This window comes from Parasteatoda tepidariorum, chromosome 5 (genome assembly GCF_982258835.1).
Source record: "Parasteatoda tepidariorum strain Cologne lab strain chromosome 5, Ptep-v5.0, whole genome shotgun sequence".
Taxonomy (NCBI): Eukaryota; Metazoa; Arthropoda; class Arachnida; order Araneae; family Theridiidae; genus Parasteatoda; species Parasteatoda tepidariorum.
In genome coordinates this window covers 113016660-113034801 of record NC_141759.1, presented here as the reverse complement: position 1 = coordinate 113034801, position 18142 = coordinate 113016660, and the positions used below count along the sequence as shown (strand labels likewise).

At 31.0% G+C, this 18142-nt stretch overlaps 2 protein-coding genes across 7 annotated transcripts in view; both read right to left on the bottom strand.

Annotated features, from left to right (window-relative positions):
• LOC107444681 (cell adhesion molecule Dscam1) overlaps positions 1–18142 on the bottom strand; it is an 80362-nt gene that overhangs the window by 41789 nt on the left and 20431 nt on the right. Inside the window, exons 1-4 of one of the 6 annotated variants that reach the window (XM_087164841.1) lie at positions 17534–17706; positions 16763–17047; positions 15573–15692; positions 13660–13809 (exon numbers count right to left, since the gene is read on the bottom strand). The exons of 2 other annotated variants lie outside the window; for them this stretch is intronic. In XM_087164841.1, the coding sequence (XP_087020967.1) occupies positions 13660–13809; positions 15573–15692; positions 16763–17047; positions 17534–17606 (628 nt within the window). In that variant the 5' untranslated portion in view covers positions 17607–17706. Of the gene's footprint in view, positions 1–9509; positions 9654–10345; positions 10466–11556; positions 11842–12716; positions 12929–13659; positions 13810–15572; positions 15693–16762; positions 17048–17533; positions 17707–17845; positions 17999–18142 lie in introns of those variants that run through there. 3 more of the 6 variants (XM_087164840.1, XM_087164839.1, XM_087164842.1) reach the window with 3 other exon arrangements.
• On the bottom strand, positions 960–8799 carry LOC147810015 (cell adhesion molecule Dscam1-like). The gene is made up of 4 exons (XM_087164846.1): positions 8590–8799; positions 7151–7435; positions 6261–6380; positions 960–1232 (listed from the first exon to the last, which is right to left on the bottom strand). Exons 1-4 carry the CDS (start codon positions 8684–8686, stop codon positions 1054–1056), a joined length of 681 nt encoding a protein of 226 aa, XP_087020972.1. The 5' UTR covers positions 8687–8799; the 3' UTR covers positions 960–1053.

The following is an 18142-nucleotide window of genomic DNA, read 5'->3' as shown; positions in this document are numbered from 1 at the left end:
AAACATGTTAGTTAAGGAAAAATTTTAAAAACATTTCAAAGTATCAATAGCAATTAAATGCTACTATATTTGAATGTTGTAACAAGTCACATCTCCCGATAATAATAGGATGAACACGTTAGTTGTAAAAATCGAATGATAAATAAATATACATAATTTATGTGCGGTACTCAATTATTTAAATGCGCAACGTTTAGAACGTTATAGCTCAGCAATTTAATCACTCATAAACCAAGTAATATAGAAATTCAATTAGTCAATTTGGAAAACCAATTGTTTCATTGATATCGACTAATATACGAAATAAAAAATCAAAACCCTATAAAAGTTTACGACGCATGATTTGTTGAAACGTCCAAGGAAAAAAAATGCTATCATACAGTTATTAACAGTGGGAACAATCACATTTAAAATAAGGTAAAAATTCAAAATAATGAAAAACTTACCTCGTTTTTGTACAGCAAAAATCATTTGGAGGTTGATATACAGGATAATTATCTCCCAGAATGCTCGAAAGTAGTATTTAGATAGTGTTCTAAACATCTTTATATGAACATACATATGAATATTTATCGTTCAACGTTCAAATGGAATATACAGCGCCTCCATCGAATAATTCTTTTTAAAGACAACGGGCGCCCTACAGTGTCAGGAAACGATACTAAAATTTGTATATAATTATTACTGCACATATAATCCAGTTTTTAATGTATAATACTGAAAAAGAACTATTTTGATGTATTTTAAAAATGCAATTTATTATTTTTATTAAGAAGAAACCATGCTGCTTACTCAACATATAATAAAGAAAGTATGGGATCCTCTTAGAAATATTCATTTGGTATATAAACTCTTTTGATTAGTCCATTTAGAGCACCAAAGAAATTTATTTACAGTACGAACAAGAAAATTTTGTACAAGCACTTATAAAATAACATAACGTAATATAGCATTTCCTTGGATAACAAACATAAACGACACCATAAATCTTTAAATACAGGTTTTATTTGGTGGAAATCTAAAATAAAATTACTCGAAATACAAGGAAATAAGTTAAAAATGGTATTTCCTTGTCGACTCACCCAGAACAGAGAGGGTTATGTTTTTTCTTAGTTTTAAACCTACGCTGTTTCGGGCCTCGCAGACATAATCTCCTCTGTGCTCATTCAGAAGGGGATTGAAATATAAGGAGCCATTCCGAACTGTCAGTGGGATGTCGGCTGACGAAGAGCCTAAAAAATAGATTTAAAAACAAATCATAACTCTTATATCACATAAATAAAAGCCCACCCTCCTGATTTATGCAGAACAAGATAAATAAATAAAATCTCGAAATCAGCTTACAACTGCATAAACAATCACGACAAAACACAGCTTATGGAATAAGTACCACAGAACTGTCTTTATATGCAATAGGATGAACCTTACTTTAAGTTTGAAAAAAAAAAAAATTCCACAATTTGCATGCTCGTCTCCTAAAATTGTTCGTTTTGAAATTTTTAACTTTTTAACTTAAAGTTTAAGGTGAAATGGAAAAAATTAACCCTTGCCTACTTCAACCAGAATTTTCGATTTCTATTAGTAGTAATATGGAACAAAACAAGTATAGAGTATTATTAATTAAACATTACATTTAATGTGTCACCAACTCATATACACTGAGTTGACAAATATCGTGGGATGGAAATATGCAAAAAGAAAGATGGTTGTAGAATCAGATTGCAAAATGTGTGCTTGAGAAGTGCACTGGCCGGACTTTAATTTCATCTAAAAAGCTTCGGATGTGCAAGACGAGAATTAACAGACTGGGAATGGTAGTTGGAACAAAGCTCATGGAACATTCCATTTCGGAAATCGGGAGGGAATGTAACATTCCTAGATGTAAGAGTCAGGAGTGTGGCGTGAATACCTAATTTCAGACATAACCTCCCACAATGAACAACGTAGTGGTCGACCACTTGCATTCAATGACAGAGATCACCGAAGTGTGCATAGAATTGTCAGAGTTAATAGACACGTAACGTTGAGTGAAAAAACAGCAAGAATCAATGTGGGTCGTATAGTTGACATGTCCGTTAGGACAGTGTGGTGAAATTTGGTTGTAATGGGATACGGTAGCAAAGCGCCTTTAATAACAGCATGATATGTCCGGTACCTCTCCTAGGCTAGTGATCTTATTGGTTGTACCCCAGACGACTAAAAAACTGTAGCTTCGTTACATAAATTACGAATTTAGCTGATCAGAGCTGATTGAAGAGTTCGAGCGTAGCGCAGACCCCACAAAGTCAAGGACCCAAGTTGTCAACAAGACACTGTGCAATTTGGTGGCAGCTCCATAATGGTGTGGGAAGCTCTTCCATGGCATTTTTCTATGGTCCAATTTCATCGATCATTAACTGGAAATGGTTATGTACAGCAAAATGAAGATCACTTGCATAATGATTTATGGATTTCATGTACCCAAACAACGATGGAACTTTTATGGGTGACAAAGTGTCATGTCACAGGGCCTTAATTGTTCGAGACTGGTTTTGAAGAATATTTTGAAGAATTCCAACCAATGATTTAGCCACCAAGATTGCCGGACATGAATTACAAAGAAACAGATTTCGGAATTTAGCGGATCGTGCAGATTGCGGAAACTTATTGACTGAATATTCCTACCAGAAACTTGCAACTACTTATTGAGTCTATGCAACGCCGAGCTGCTGCACTTCGTATAGCTAGTGGAGGTCTAGCTAGAGGACACGATATTAATAGGTAACCCATAACTTTAGTTACCTCAATGTATGCATTCCTATTTCCGCATGGTTCACACGGCATGACTGAAAAATGGTCAGGTTATTTTCTTAATGTTATTTGTTTCGAAATTTGAGTATAATTTGCGATGATCTCGCACTTAAAGAAAAATAAAAATTTTTATTCACCACCAACACCCAGACTTGAAATAATATAATAACTCTTTCAATACCGCCATTAACTGAGTTTATAATAACAGTTTATCTTTTCACATTCAATTCTAAGACATTAATTTGTGAGGTTGAAAAGTTTTTTTGAAAAACAAAATTAAGTTTCCGTTTGTAAGCGATTGAAAAAGTTTCTACTGTAACATAAAGTAAGTCAAAATCAACCAAAATGTTTTTCCTGAAATACAAGAATAAAGAGGCTAAAAGGATAACTACAAATATAGCAGCCCTTTACAATAATAATAGAAATTACAGTAAACTTTAGGCAATTAATTTCTCTCTTCCGTCTGCAGACATTTCCGAACTAGAATAATCAACATTTTTGAGTTTTCATGAGTATCAATGACTTCAGTAATAAACCAGTTAATTCCTCAGATAAACACTATTAATGCTGCTTAAATCTTTTTAATTCTGCACCAGAAATCATTTCGCCTGTTCTTTCATACTATTTTAAAAAGTGAAGATCCTGTTAAGGTGCTTTTAAAGTTGCATTGAATTTTGGCATGCATAGTATCGTTTATACTACAAAGTTGCAACAATGAAATGCCACTTAAAACTTAGTCTCACAGATCGTAAAGACGTGATAGAACAACAAAATCAAGCATCTCTGGCTGCGAGCATTATATGAATGGGTGATCATTTGGATCAGCTTGCCGTAGAGACAGAGGGTGAGCGGTATCGGTTCTCGTTTAACTCTTCTACCATAAAGTGCTCGACTTGCCACTCGGGTCTTCGGGCTACCAAAGCGGGGGAGCCATCCCCTCTGCAGAGGAACAAAATTGAGATGGCATGTTTTCAGGTCATCCTCGGGGATGCTTCCTAGACAGTTTAAAATAGTCCACTATGCAGCAAAAATGTGTGACATGAATAAAGTATTTAACTACCTTAAAACTTAATCGCGTTCTACAGATTGTTAAGATCTCAACAAAAGTTTTAAGGTGCAAACTACCCTTGCTATCCAACTAACTTTATGTAACGAGATGATATCTTCCTTTTCAGTATGTCGATCAAAATTTAGGTAAGTATTTTTAGGTTATTTTCCTGAAATTGGTTAGCCTAATTATCTTTTCAAAGTGATTTCCATCTTTATTAGTACTATACTCATTCAAATGTGGTTATACATGTTCCTTTTACTTTCTTTAATCAATAGAATTCATGACTTTTCAAATTTTTCTCAATACATGAAAAAGCGGAATGACAAGACTAATTGCTATGCCACATAATAGTTCGTAGTCATGGACAAAGAAATTTAAGCGACAAGGTTTTGACGCAGTTGTGTTTCTGAGCAAAATCAGGAAGTCATCTATCTGTTCTTCATTCCAGTCAAATTAAATTTTTTAATTTTTTTAAAGATTTTTCCAGGAAGCACACAAGTGAACTAATTTATTTCCGCCATATAGCTTAGGTTTTGTGCAATTCTCGCTTTTTTCCCGAAATATTTCGAAGTTAGATCAGCGCTCTCACAAAAATTGAGTTATAATCCCCCAAATCTTAAAATAAAACAATATTTGCCTTATCATTGGAATTTTTTTCTGTTATTTAGTGAATGATATATCCTTCCATAGATTATTATATATTCTGGCATAAATACGCTACGGAACTGCGTTATCCTCGAGTTTTAATTTCAGAACAGAGGATCTATAATGATAATCATATAACTTTAATGAAACCCAGGGCAAAGTGTAAATAATAGCCAAGTGCGTCAAATTTTAAAACTACAATCAATATCATGTCTGGCAAAAAAGCAATGACTTAGCACATTTGGACTTTCATTTGATAAAAAAGAACTGCAAACTAACAGCCGGAAACCCCGAAAAGGGTTTTAGTTTTACGCATTTCTTCTTGAAGTCGGTTATAAGAGATTTATCATTTCAAAAATTTAAAAGGACTGATTTTGCAGTAAATGGAACCAAACTACGGAGCGAACATTTTTTTTTATAACCGTCGTTGAACAGCAGATCCAATTTTTGGGGTTTACAACTACAAATGTTCAACTCCACAGCCTTGTTATTTTGAACCCCATCCAGAAGACAAGGAAACTCTTGGACAAAGTATTGGGAGAAATTTGCCCTTGTGGAGGACGTTTTGATGGAACTAACACACATTTGCGTTAAATGGAGAGGAAAACCACGAAAACCTCCCACGGCTAAAAGGGACATGATCCGTCTACCATTAATGACATTTTTACGTCAGCACTGTGGTCGGTGCAAGGCGGATTTAGAATTCGTATCGACCAGTCATCGCTGGGATTCGAACCCGGCTCACCTCATTGGACGGCAAACGCTCTATCCCCTGAGTCATCACGGCTCTAAGGATAGAATTTAAAATTTTAAAAGTTGAAAAAGAATGAACACTAACATAAATTTGTTTGGAATTCATGTTTTCAATTGAAGTCCGAAACCTATGCACTATTAAACACCGCAAAAGGTTTCAGGGTGAAACTCAAAAATTTCATCTTCAAATTAATTTGTTAAATAGTACTTTAATGTCTCTTTTGCTTTTACTATTCTCACAAACGAATAATTCTAAGAATTTTTTTTTCGATGAGTTCAATTCAAATTTTGTTTATTTTCACTACAATATTTGTGGAAAACGGGCTATCGGGATAAGATTTTATGCGTACGTGGAATCAATTTCGTTAACGAATAGAGCAGGGTTACTGGATTTTCGCCAAATCTGAAAAAAAATCGAATTGATTTTATTTACTTATTTGTTTATTTAATTTGAACAACTAAAAAAATCAGCTTTTTTTAGAAAATCAAAATTCCTCAAAAAACTGCGAAAAAAATGAAAAGAACATTATCTTTTCTGTCAATGTGATTGGTAGCTTCAGAAAGCAATTTTCCTCTTTCGATACATTTTGAAGCATCAGCTTCAAAGTTAAGAATTATTTAAAACAATTATTTCCTGGCTTCTTGGATATTAACTATTATTGTATATGAACACTATTAAATACTTTGATACAACATCGATATATACAAATGCAAAGTTACCAATTTTTCCACTACTGTTATATTCTTACGACTATTTTCTTAAAAAATCTAACGCAATATTAAGAAATGTGCCTTATTTTCCGAAGATTTATCCAAATTTATGGAAAATGGCTATTCTAATGCAATTTAAACTACATATAGTATAAATTAGAGTACAATTTGGGGGAAAATGTCTAATTTTGAAGTAAATAGGAAAAAAAGCAATAACATCACTATATTTAATAACAGTTTAGCTGGTTATGTTATATATTCTACGGAGACAGAAATAGAAATTTTGTTCCAAAAGATCAGCATAAAGTACCTTTTATCCTCGACCACGTGATCCGGGGCTCCGGATAGCCGGATGCAGCACAGTCCAGTGTTACTGCTGATCCAAGCTCCATTTCAACGCTCTGTGGTTCTTTTAACCATTTCGGGGGAGCTGAAACATTTTTAAAAATATTTTATTCTACAAATAATAAATTTTAAGGCGCTTTTTGAACAAGAATTATAATGCTTCTTGTTCAGAAAACGCCTTACTAATTAATTTAATGTGATTATAATTTTAAAGAGAATACAAGTTTAAACATGCTCAACATTTAGTGTACAGTACAAAAATCTATCAGTTATTAATCAGTCATATAATTATTTCTCTATTTGACTTAAGAATTTTGTTTATAATTACAATCATGTTCGCTTTAAATCTAATTTCTAATATATCAATTTAACAATATGTTAGTTCATTTCATTCTAGCTAAGCTCACAAATACTGAATATATTCAAATTCAAAAATTGTTTTTAATACTTTAGGCGGATAATTTCTGTTTTATCAATTTATTTAATACATTATGCTTTGTACAGTACATATTGCAAGGTTATTTTTATTTTGTTTTAGATATTTTTAATATTACACGTAGTAAAACTATAGAAGACACCATATTAAAAATACAACATGGAATTTAGAATTTTAAGTGAACTTTATTTATTAGTAATCTTTTCTTTATTTTAGGCTCACTAAGTATTGTTAAGAAAAATTATCCATCACATTTTTAATAAACTAACAAATAGCCGAATTATAAAAAAAGAGTTGAAACACTTTTTCTCTAAGAATGCTTGAATAAAGTTATTAAAAGAAGCAAAATTAGTTTCAACTAAAAAATAATAGAAGTAAAATAAATGTAACATTTTTCGCAAGCCGTTACCGTTTCTTACCGTTTACCACCAATGATGCGGTGTGCGTGTCTTTGCCTGCAGCATTATTTACTTGACAGGTAAAATTTCCACTGCTGAGTCCTGTCAGTTGTTTTACCACAAGAACTGAAATATCAGGTTGGGTACTGATGTGAAATTGTGATCCATTTTGAATTCCTTTATTATTCAAAAACCATCGAAACTTCAGAGGGGAGTCGCCTTTAGTGACGACACAGGGCACTTTAGCATTGTCACCTTCAGACAAATTTTCAGAAAAACTGAAAGGTACTATGACTGGTGGTTCACCTAAAATGTCGATACTTTAATAAAGCACTCGAGTCAATAGTTACTACAAAAAATACAAGCAATAGTTAAAAAAAAACAATACAATCAGTTGAACAATAAAAATAAGACAAACAATAATAATTATTTTAAAGTATAAGTTGGTGAATTAGACTCTAAAGTATGAGGTTGAAATATTAATTTTTTTATCATAAACAAAAATTGAGAAAGATAAAAGAACAATGCAATCATTATTTTCAAAATTGTGTAAAAATTAAATATCAGTATCCACCACTTCCAAAACAAAGCTATATTAAAACAATAATAAGTACCTAAATAAAATAAAACACACTTTTAAGAATTTTTATTATTAACATTTCAATGCTTTGCAGGAATATTCTTTTATTATTAATAATTATAAATCCTTTAATATTTCGATTGTTACTATTCTATTATAATTTACTAATAATAATTACTTACAAATAGGCAGAAAACTTCTTTCTCTAGTTAAATCGAAGCTATTTTCTCATTATACAAATGTAATTCCCAAATATATTAAAAAAGGTAAAAAATAGAATTCTATCTAAAACAGTAATTATTTTCGAAAAATTCTATTACTTTACCGTTTTTGTATTTAAAAATTGCACCAAAAAAACCCTTTGAGCAATAGAAAAATTTAGAAATATTTCTAAGTTTCAAAGGCAGATAATAACTACTCCATTTGAATTTTGTAACTAGGCAGATTTCCAGATTACAAGATCAACGAAACATTTTTAAAATGCAAATAATATGAACATCTTAGTTTGCGTGTGGTACATATTCACTTAAATTCACTACATGTATGAAAAATTAGTTCCTTAGCAGTTTTGAAATATTCTTAAATTTATTATAGCAATACTAAGGTTATTGGACAGTTTTGAAAACCAACTGTTTCATTGATCACGATCAATTTTACGAAATTAAAGATCAAAATTTAAGATAGTTTCAAACTTGCTAAGAAATCAAAACGCAGTGAAATACAAAAACGTAAGAAACGTTAGATTTATGAAATGTATTACTTGGTTTGTCTAAATACTAAATAAGGCAAATAAGTAAAACAAAATTGCTAACATAAATATATAACAGTAGAAGCCATCATATTACAAGAAAAAAAAAATTCAAATTAATGGATTACTCACCTTGTTCTCGTATTGCAGAATTCATTTGGAGGTTGATGGACAGGATTATTATCCACCAGAATGAACGGAAGTAGCATTCAGATATTGTTCTAAACATATTCTTACCAAGAGTTATTAAACATGCGAATATGTATAATCGTTCAACGTTCAACTGGAATAAGCAGCGCCTCTCTCAAATAATTCTTTCAAAAGACAACGGGCGCCCTACAGTGTCAGGAAACGATACTAAAATACGTAAATAATTATAACTGAATATACATTCTAATATATGATACGGAAACGGAATTCGTTCAGCAATCAAAAAATACAATTTTTTATATACAGAAGTGTGTTGTACTGTTTACTAATTGCAGGATGAAAGATATAAAGATGAAATTCTTTTAGTCAGAAATTGAAACGAGTTCTTTATCGTTTGTTACTGAAAGTGAACTCATTTACATTAATTGTGAAGTTTTAACAAATGGCTGTTCAAGAGCGCATAAAAAAACACTTATAAAACAATTCCTCAGACAACAAGCATACACAACACCTTAGGTCATTAAATGCAGTGTCAGGTTTTATTTGTTGAAAACTTTTTCTTTTAATGGCGGACGCTTGGGTCTATTTTCCATCGGCCTCAGAAACACTAGAATTGTTACTCTCTTACCGTTACCCAGTGGACACCTGTAGCTAAGTCACGGTGATCAGGTAGCGTCACCCCCGTCATACAACCACAAACTCGTTTATAGGGAGGGTTACAGTCACACAGAAGAAAGGACACAGAAAGTGACATCCTTGCCTACTGTTGGATTCGAACCCACAACCACTGGGCCCATTAGTCCCTTACAGTAACCACTAGACCAGTGACCCGCATTTGCAGGAAATCAAAGACACAATAAATCACACGAGAAGTATTGAATGAAATTAGTTGAAAAACTCACCCAGAACAGAGAGGGTTATAATTTTTCTTAGTTTTAAACCTACGCTGTTTCTGGCCTCGCAGACATAATCTCCTCTGTGCTCATTCAGAAGGGGATTGAAATGCAAAGAACCATTCCGAACTGTTAGTGGAGCCGACGAGGAGCCTAAAAAAACAGATAGAGAAATAAATATTTTTAATAGTTGATTTCCTAAATCACATTAATAAAATAGAACCAGCTACACAAAGGTACGTTTAAAATTAGCTTAAAACTTCATAAACAAATACGAGAGAGAATAAAATATGCAGCATGTTCTATAAAAGAGTATTAATTTTTTTAATAAAAGCAAAAAAAGTTTTTTCACTAGTGTTTAACTATGCTGTGTTTAAAATAATATCGACATTTTGTAAATCGTGAGTCACTAAGAAATAGGACATGATTTAAAACTTAATCTTTTTTAATTCACTCACTCTTTGAACCTAGATGAGGTTACAACACCAAATATTTATGATTAGTTTTACTACATGAAACCGCAGTAGTGTTTAATTTGATAGAAACCGTAAATTATGTTTTATTCATTTACTTGATTCGATTTAAAAAAAATTTAAAAATGTAATTTAAACGCATATTATTTTTACATATTATTAATTAATTAAAATAAATCCAAACATTAAAAGTGAATTTCTAAAAGCATTTTAGACGTTACTTATCAATTAAACAAAGAAAATTTATACAAAATAACTGTTTGTTAAAATAAAACAAAAAAATAATATCAAATATTGTAAAAATGTATCACTCCAAAATTCATTTGTAATAGTAGTAGATTTCTAATATGAAATTCCAAGTAATTAAAGTACCTTCCACCCTCGACCACGTGACCTGGGGTGCCGGATAGCCGGATGCGGCACAGTCCAGTGCTACTACTGATCCAAGCTCCATTTCAACGCTCTGCGGTTCTTTTGTCCATTTCGGTGGAGCTGAAACAATTTTTAAAAATATTTTTGTTCAGTAAATAATGAACTTTAAAGTTTGATATTTTCAATTACAAATATATATATATATCATATGCATAGATCGGATATCTAAGTATTTTTAGTGTAAATAAAAAAGCGAGAAAAAGGGTAAGTTTTAGTAAACTCAGTTTTTGGAATTTAAAAACAGACCAAATAATTTTATATAGTTGCTTTTATTGTTTTTTTCGTACCTAAGTATTTTTAGTGTGAAAAAAAAGTTTAATATAAATGAAAAGTTTAGAGAAAGAGTTAATTTTTTAAACCTTCAATAATTTTGTCTTTTTCAATTAAAAAAAATGCATCTTTGATTATTGTGTGAATAAAAATTGAAGTGAAATGCAAATTTTTAAATACTCAACGATTTGGGATTATAAACTGTCCAGAAATCTTCTAGCAACCGTTCGTAATGTATATTTAATGGACGTAAAAACAATTTTAATATGCTCAAGTGAAACTTCATTTGATTTAAATTATACAGTAGATAACATTATGATAACTCAAATACTGAACAGATTGGAAATGGAAATTTTTTTTCCAATGCTTTGGACATTTTTTATTAATTTATACATGTTTCATAAGTTACACTTTTTAAATTTCATTTTATAACCGTCATTGGGGTTTATCATTGCCGTTTTGGGTTTACAACTATCAATAGTGATCCACGTAGGCTTGTAATTTTGAACTAATTGGCATCTGTGTTACACGGAGAGAAAAACCACGAAAACCTCCCATAGTTTGCCTAACGGCAAGAGGACTCTAACCCATGATCCGCCTATCACGGAGGATATTTTGCTTCAATACTGTGGCCGGTGTGAGATGGGTGTGGAATTCGTATCGAGTTGGGATTCGAACCTTTCACACCTCAATGGAAGGCGAAACCTCTATCCCTGAGCCACCACGCCTAACGTTATTTTTGAAGCACTGATATACACAAGCATTTACCTTTTACAATGTTTGAGAAAATTAATTAAAACAATTTGATTTTAATCAAAAACTGCTAACACTTGAAACATTAAAAAGATTTTTGCAAGCAACCAGCGTTTTATATTTCTTACCATTAATCACCAGTAATGCTGAGTGTGCATCTTTGCCTGCTGCATTATTTACTTGGCAGGTAAAATTTCCACTACTAAATCCACTCAGTTGCTTCACCACTAGAATTGAAATATCAGCCTGTGTGCTGATGTGGAATTTAGATTCATTCTGTATTTCCTTGTTGTTCAAAAACCACCGAAATTTCAAAGGGGAATCACCTTTAGTGACAACACATGCCACTTTAACATCATCCCCTTCAGATAAAATTTCAGAAAAACTGAAAGGCTGTATGACTGGTGGTTCACCTGAAAAATTTGTCTTTCAGTAAAAAAACTCGAACCAATTTTTACACGAAAAATACAATTGGAATAAATTTTTAAAGCATAGATTTAATGTATTAAACTCAAGGAATTAAATATAGTAACTTGAAATGAAAAGCAATAGAAACAAACATTGCAATCGATATTTTCAAGACTAAACAAACATTAAAAACGTTAGTTTACACTAAATATCGTTAACCGTCGTTAATTTAGTTTAACGTTAGTTTAAACTAAATTAAAAACGTTCTTAAAATAAGTAAAATTAAACGAAATAATGTATTTACAAGATAACTTTGAGTGATCATCATTATTGATTCTAGGGAGATTCTTAATAAAAGCTAGTTAAAGCGAATTTTATTTTCAAAGTGAAACATAAATGTCTACACGCTAGGCGAATAGAAAAGTTCCATTTTTTATAGTAACAGTTGAAGTCCTTTATTTTCACTCATATAATTTAATATTGCATTTGTTACACCCATAAACATAGTGCATATATTATATAGGTTTAATTATTCTATATATTTCAATTGAAATATTAGTTAATACAAAATGTGAAACATACATTAGTTTGAGATTATTACATACATTATGAGAAGGCGACGATAGCGTGTAACTTTTTAGCTAAGAATTTCAAATCTTTCGGCTCCTACAGTAAATAAGTAAATATGCCGTTTGAATTTTATTACTAAGTAGATTCGCTGATAATAACAATTTAAATAAAATTATCAAAGAAGTAATAATAAGATGTTAATAATATCAGATTTGCAATTTTCGTGTCAGAAAAAGTGATCTTATCATGACTAACAGAAGGAATATGTACATTATGAAGAAATAAAAAATCGAAATAGTTTATAACTCACCATGTTCTCGGGCTGCAGAAATCGCAAGAAAGTTGATGTGCAAGAATATTATCCACCAGAATAAATTGAAGTAGCCTTTATGTAGCATTCTAAGCATCTTCATTCCAAGAGTTATGAACACATTAATATGTATAATCGTTCAACGTTGAACTGGAATAAGAAGCGCCTCCATCATATAGTTCTTTAGAAAGACAACGGGCGCCCTACAGTGTCAGGAAACGATACTAAAATACGTAAATAATTATGGCTGAATATACATTCTACTTTCTAATATATGATACGGAAACATAATTCTTTCAGCACTTAAAAGATATAATTTACCTTTTTTTAATATGGAGAAGTGTTTATATGGAGAAGTGTTTATACTGATTACTAAACACAGGATGAAAGAGAGAAAAGATGAAATCCTTTAAGTCAGAAATTGAAACGTGATCTTTATCGTTCGTCAGTGAAAATGAATTACATTGTGAAAATTTAAGAAATTCGTTGTACAAGAAAGCACCAAAAAAACACACATATAAAACATTTCCTCAGACAACATACAATAGGTCAATGAAAGCAGTGTCATATATGCTGGAAACTTTTTTTTTAATGGCGGGTACTTGGATCTATTTCCCATGGGCCTCAGAAATACCAGAGTTGCTACTCTCTTATTGTTATCCAGTGGGCACCTGCAGCTAAGCCACGGTGGTGGAATAACGTCGCCAGCGTCATACAATCACAAACCCGTTTATAGGGTGAGTTACTATCACACAGAATAAAGGATATAGAACACAGATAGAGAGAAATTACATCCATGCCTACGGTTGGATTCGAACCCACGACCACTGGCCCCTTAGTCCAGTACAGTTACCACTAGACCAGTGATCTGCATTTGTTAGAAACCAAAGAGACAATAAAATCTCAGGAGATTCATTGAATGAAATAATTTGTTAAAACTCACCCAGAACAGAGAGTGTTATAATTTTTCTTAGTTTTAAACCTACGCTGTTTCTGGCCTCGCAAACATAATCTCCTCTGTGCTCATTCAGAAGGGGATTGAAATGCAAAGAGCCATTCCGAACTGTTAGTGGGCTATCTACCGACAAAGAGCCTAGAAAAACAGACAAATAAAATATTTTAATAGTAATTAAATTATTTTAATAGTAGACAAATAAATTATTTTAATAATTTTGATAATAAAATAATAATCAATACTTAACTGATAATGAACAATTTTAATAATTAATCCATTAGAAATAATTATTGCTTCAGTAATAAAAATCTCCTCACACGCTTCAAGTAAAACTAACTAAAACATTTAAGCTTTTTTAACAATTATGATAAAATATGCTCTAGGTTGTTCCGTACTAGCCTTTAATAACTAAATTAAAAATAATTACCTAACATTTTTGTAACAAATTTTTTTAACAAGTGTTATGTTTAATTTGAAAAAAAATGTGATTATGTAGCTTAGGATGTTATTGACATTCTAAAAAGATTATTTTATTTAACTCACTGAGACCCCTACACTAAATATGTATGCATAATTAGTTTCGCTTTATCGAAAGTTCCAAGAGTTTAACCTGGTATATGCAGTAATATGTTTTTGTAATTCAATAAAAGTTTTAAAAAAATACATTTATTAATGTGTTTTATTTGAATTACTTATTAATGCAATTAAATCAACCACATTTTTAGTCATTTATGAAATTCGATGGGCTCTTCGCTTCTAAAGTATAAAGGATTATAGCAAAAAATATTTTTCAGTTCCGAATTTTTATTTAACATTTTTTTATCATAATAAGGTAAACAAAATATTAATTATAATGTCAGGAGAGGGCAAATAACATACGATGATCTCAGGTTTTACTTGAGTAAAAGAATCAAACATTATCAAACATCGAAAATAGGATGAAACATTGTTATCTTATGGTCTATTGAAATGCTAAATTTAAAAATTTATGTTCTCTTAGGAACAAGCATATTGTTAAACAAGTGTTAAACAGGCATAAGTAGGAACAAGCATATTGTTATATTGTGGCCTATTTAAATACAATAATGATTAGTTTTACTAAATATTTAGAATTAAAAAAAATACGAAATTTGATCCAAGTGCAATGCAATACTGCATTAAATCTTAGCTTCAAAGCTGTTTTAATTATGTAAACTAAGCACAAAAAAATTATTGAAAATAATCTAATATTAACTATAAAAAAGTATTTAATTCTTGCAGGCAAAATCTCAAATTTATGGCAAGAAACACAAAAATGTAAAGTCATTAAATGTAAGCAGGAGAGCGTGTACCATAATATAAAACAATTAAAATACTCATGAAAATATTATCTAAATAGATATAAAATTAAATACTACAAGATTCCACTTGATTTTTTTATGTATTAAGTAAATATAAATGTAGAAGCTTGTAATATATATTCTAAGATTTTGACAGAATTGCGCACTCAAAAGAAAAACAATGATTTTCAGAATAACAGAATTACATAATATTTAAAGATATTTAAATTTTCGAGAGCATGGATTTAGCGTCATTTTCAGAAAACCACTTCTGTTGATGTGGAGTTCTAAGCAAATAACTTGCATGTTCTGTATCTATTGGAATCCCCAAAAATCGAGAATTTCAGCGAGGGTAAAACTATACAATTTCTTATAGCGTATTTTCAGAAGCTAATAAGCAAAGGTCCGTATGTGTGGACAAAGGTAATGAAGAAGCTAAACATAAGGAAACTTTAAGTACAAGGATCAATGACAAATATTACAATCGACATTGATTTGAATTGAATTTGAAATGAATTTTAAGTGACACTATAAAAGTAGCTTCATTCTAAAATAAAGTTCCAAAAGATTTATATGAAGCACCTTTCATCCTTGACCACGTGATCCGGGGCTCTGGATAGCCAGATGCAGCACAGTCCAGCGTTACTGCTGATCCAAGCTCCATTTCAACACTCTGCGGTTCTTTTATCCATTTTGGAGGAGCTGAAACATTTCATTAAATATTTTCTTTCAGTAACTTAAACCTTTGTTTTTTAAAAAAGAAATAAAATGTCATTGTTGATAACCTGAATAAGAATGAATTTGCCAATAAGAATTATAAAGCAATCTATTAGCCTCACCAACGCGAATAATTATATATCAATTAAGCATGCATATAGGAATGACTTTATTGCATCAAAAGAGGTTTACGAACAAAAGAGATAACGAAAGAGGTTTGAAAATAAACGAAATCAATGATTTTTCATCGACTGTTTTTGGCTCTAAATCTTTTTTTTTTTTTTTTTCATTTTACCAATTCGAAAGAGAAGTGTTTCGTTATTTTTATATACTACGCACTGTATTCAAGATGCCTTGAAATGAAACTTTTGTAGGTGAAGTTTAAATTTCGCGTAAGTTTCATAATCTCTAACATTTTCATTACTTCAGGCACTTTTGATAGTAATCATGGCTGAGTAAATTTTTGCATCACTTTTTAATCAAAAAACAAAAACAGTTAACGAAATTCTGGGGGATTTTATTTTAAAATGATTTATCTAACTCATTTGGAAATGAATTTTGACAATTGTGAAAAATAAAATTTCTAGTGAAAAGTATCCACAGCACCTGTCTAAAGACGCAAAATGAGATTTTATGTAGAATCTTAATCATCAGGGGATTCTATACAGCATTATTGTTTTTACAAGACAAAAACCGGTTTACACTTGTTTATGTTTGTCTATCAATTGGTTAACATTGTAGCGCAATACGTTAAAAATAAATACAAGTAGGAAGTGTAGAAAAAACTGAATAAAAACGCATTTATGAATGTTTAAATACAAAAGTATTCCATATAAACTCGTGCAAAAACATGCAATTATTAACAAACTACAGTGCGTCTAATCATTTGATCCAATTTTTATAATATAATACCTAAAATAATATATATTCTATATTTATATAACATATCGTCTAATTTATCCAATTGTCGAATTTATATTATATATCGCTTAATTAGACCAATCGATGCACGAACGATAAGCAAGGTAATATAACAAACGTTCTATATTTCTTACCGTTTACAGCCAATAATGTAGTGTATGTGTCTCTGCCAGCCGCATTATTTACTTGGCAGGTGAAATTTCCTCTGCTAAATCCACTCAGTTGTTTCACTTCTAGAACAGAGATGCTAGCTTGAGTGCTGATGTGGAATTGGGATCCGTTTTGTATTTCTTTATTATTCAGAAACCATCGAAACTTCAGAGGTGAATCCCCTTTATTTATGATGCATCCTAGCCTAGCCTGATCACCTTCTGATAAATTTTCAGGAAAACTGAATGGCTGTATGATGGGTGGTTCACCTGAAACATATATGTTTTAGTATTAAAGCACAAGAGGCTTTTTACAAATAAATAGGAACATAAAACAATACTAAAACTTTAATGCATACTTTAATCCTTTAAATAGTGATTGCATATAATAACATTAACAATCGTATTCGTATTTCTTAAAAAGCAAAATTCATATATCTTATAAATAAGCAAAATTATATCTTTTATAAGCAAATTTATGTATCTAATATGAGCAAAAATTTAAAAGGATTTTATGCTTCACTAAAATAATGCAATAAAAAAGGTAAATAAGGAAAATTTATATCGAAGATAACTTTGTAAGATCCTTAGTATTGTAATTTTCGCATTTATTGCCTCTCAATTCCTTGTAAAAAAATAAATGGAAACGAATACTATTTTCTGAACAAATTAGAGCTATTTACGTGTTAGGAAAATAAAATTTGCAAACATAGGTTAAAAAAAGCAACAACTCTTTAATCAGAATCTCGAACTTACCTGCAATTATGCATCCGATGTGTAGAAAGGAAAAAAAGCAGAAAATGATCTTCATCCTAAATGTTTCATTCATTAACAATTTGGATTTCTGTCGATAACATGGAGGTCTTGATATTCGGAAATAAATGCTCAAAATGGAGTGTTGTGACTAGTATCATACATTAGCGAGCAACTAGCGCCACATATCGACAAAACACTAAACTACAGAAGTAATAAGAAAAAGGATTGGTTTTTTTTTTGCATACAATTTACAGATGCATACTACCAGAGAAATAAAAATAACCTAGAAGTCCCCGGACATTGTCATCTTACCGTGGACAACAACTTTTGCTGATTTTTCAATAGGTTCACCGACACCGTTTTGTACTCGGCAAGTATAAGTACCGGCATCACTTATTTTCGTCTCTTTAAAAACGAGATGACCCTCCACTGAGTTGATTATCATCTTCTTTTTGTGATTATTATCTGGAAACAGAGAAAAAAACTAAACTCGTGCATTTGAGAAAGTTGAAACAGATTTTTATAGTTTCATATGCAAAGCACTCTAATTTTATCTTGTTTCACAAAATATTAACTAATGGCTCTTATACATTATATTTACATATTAAT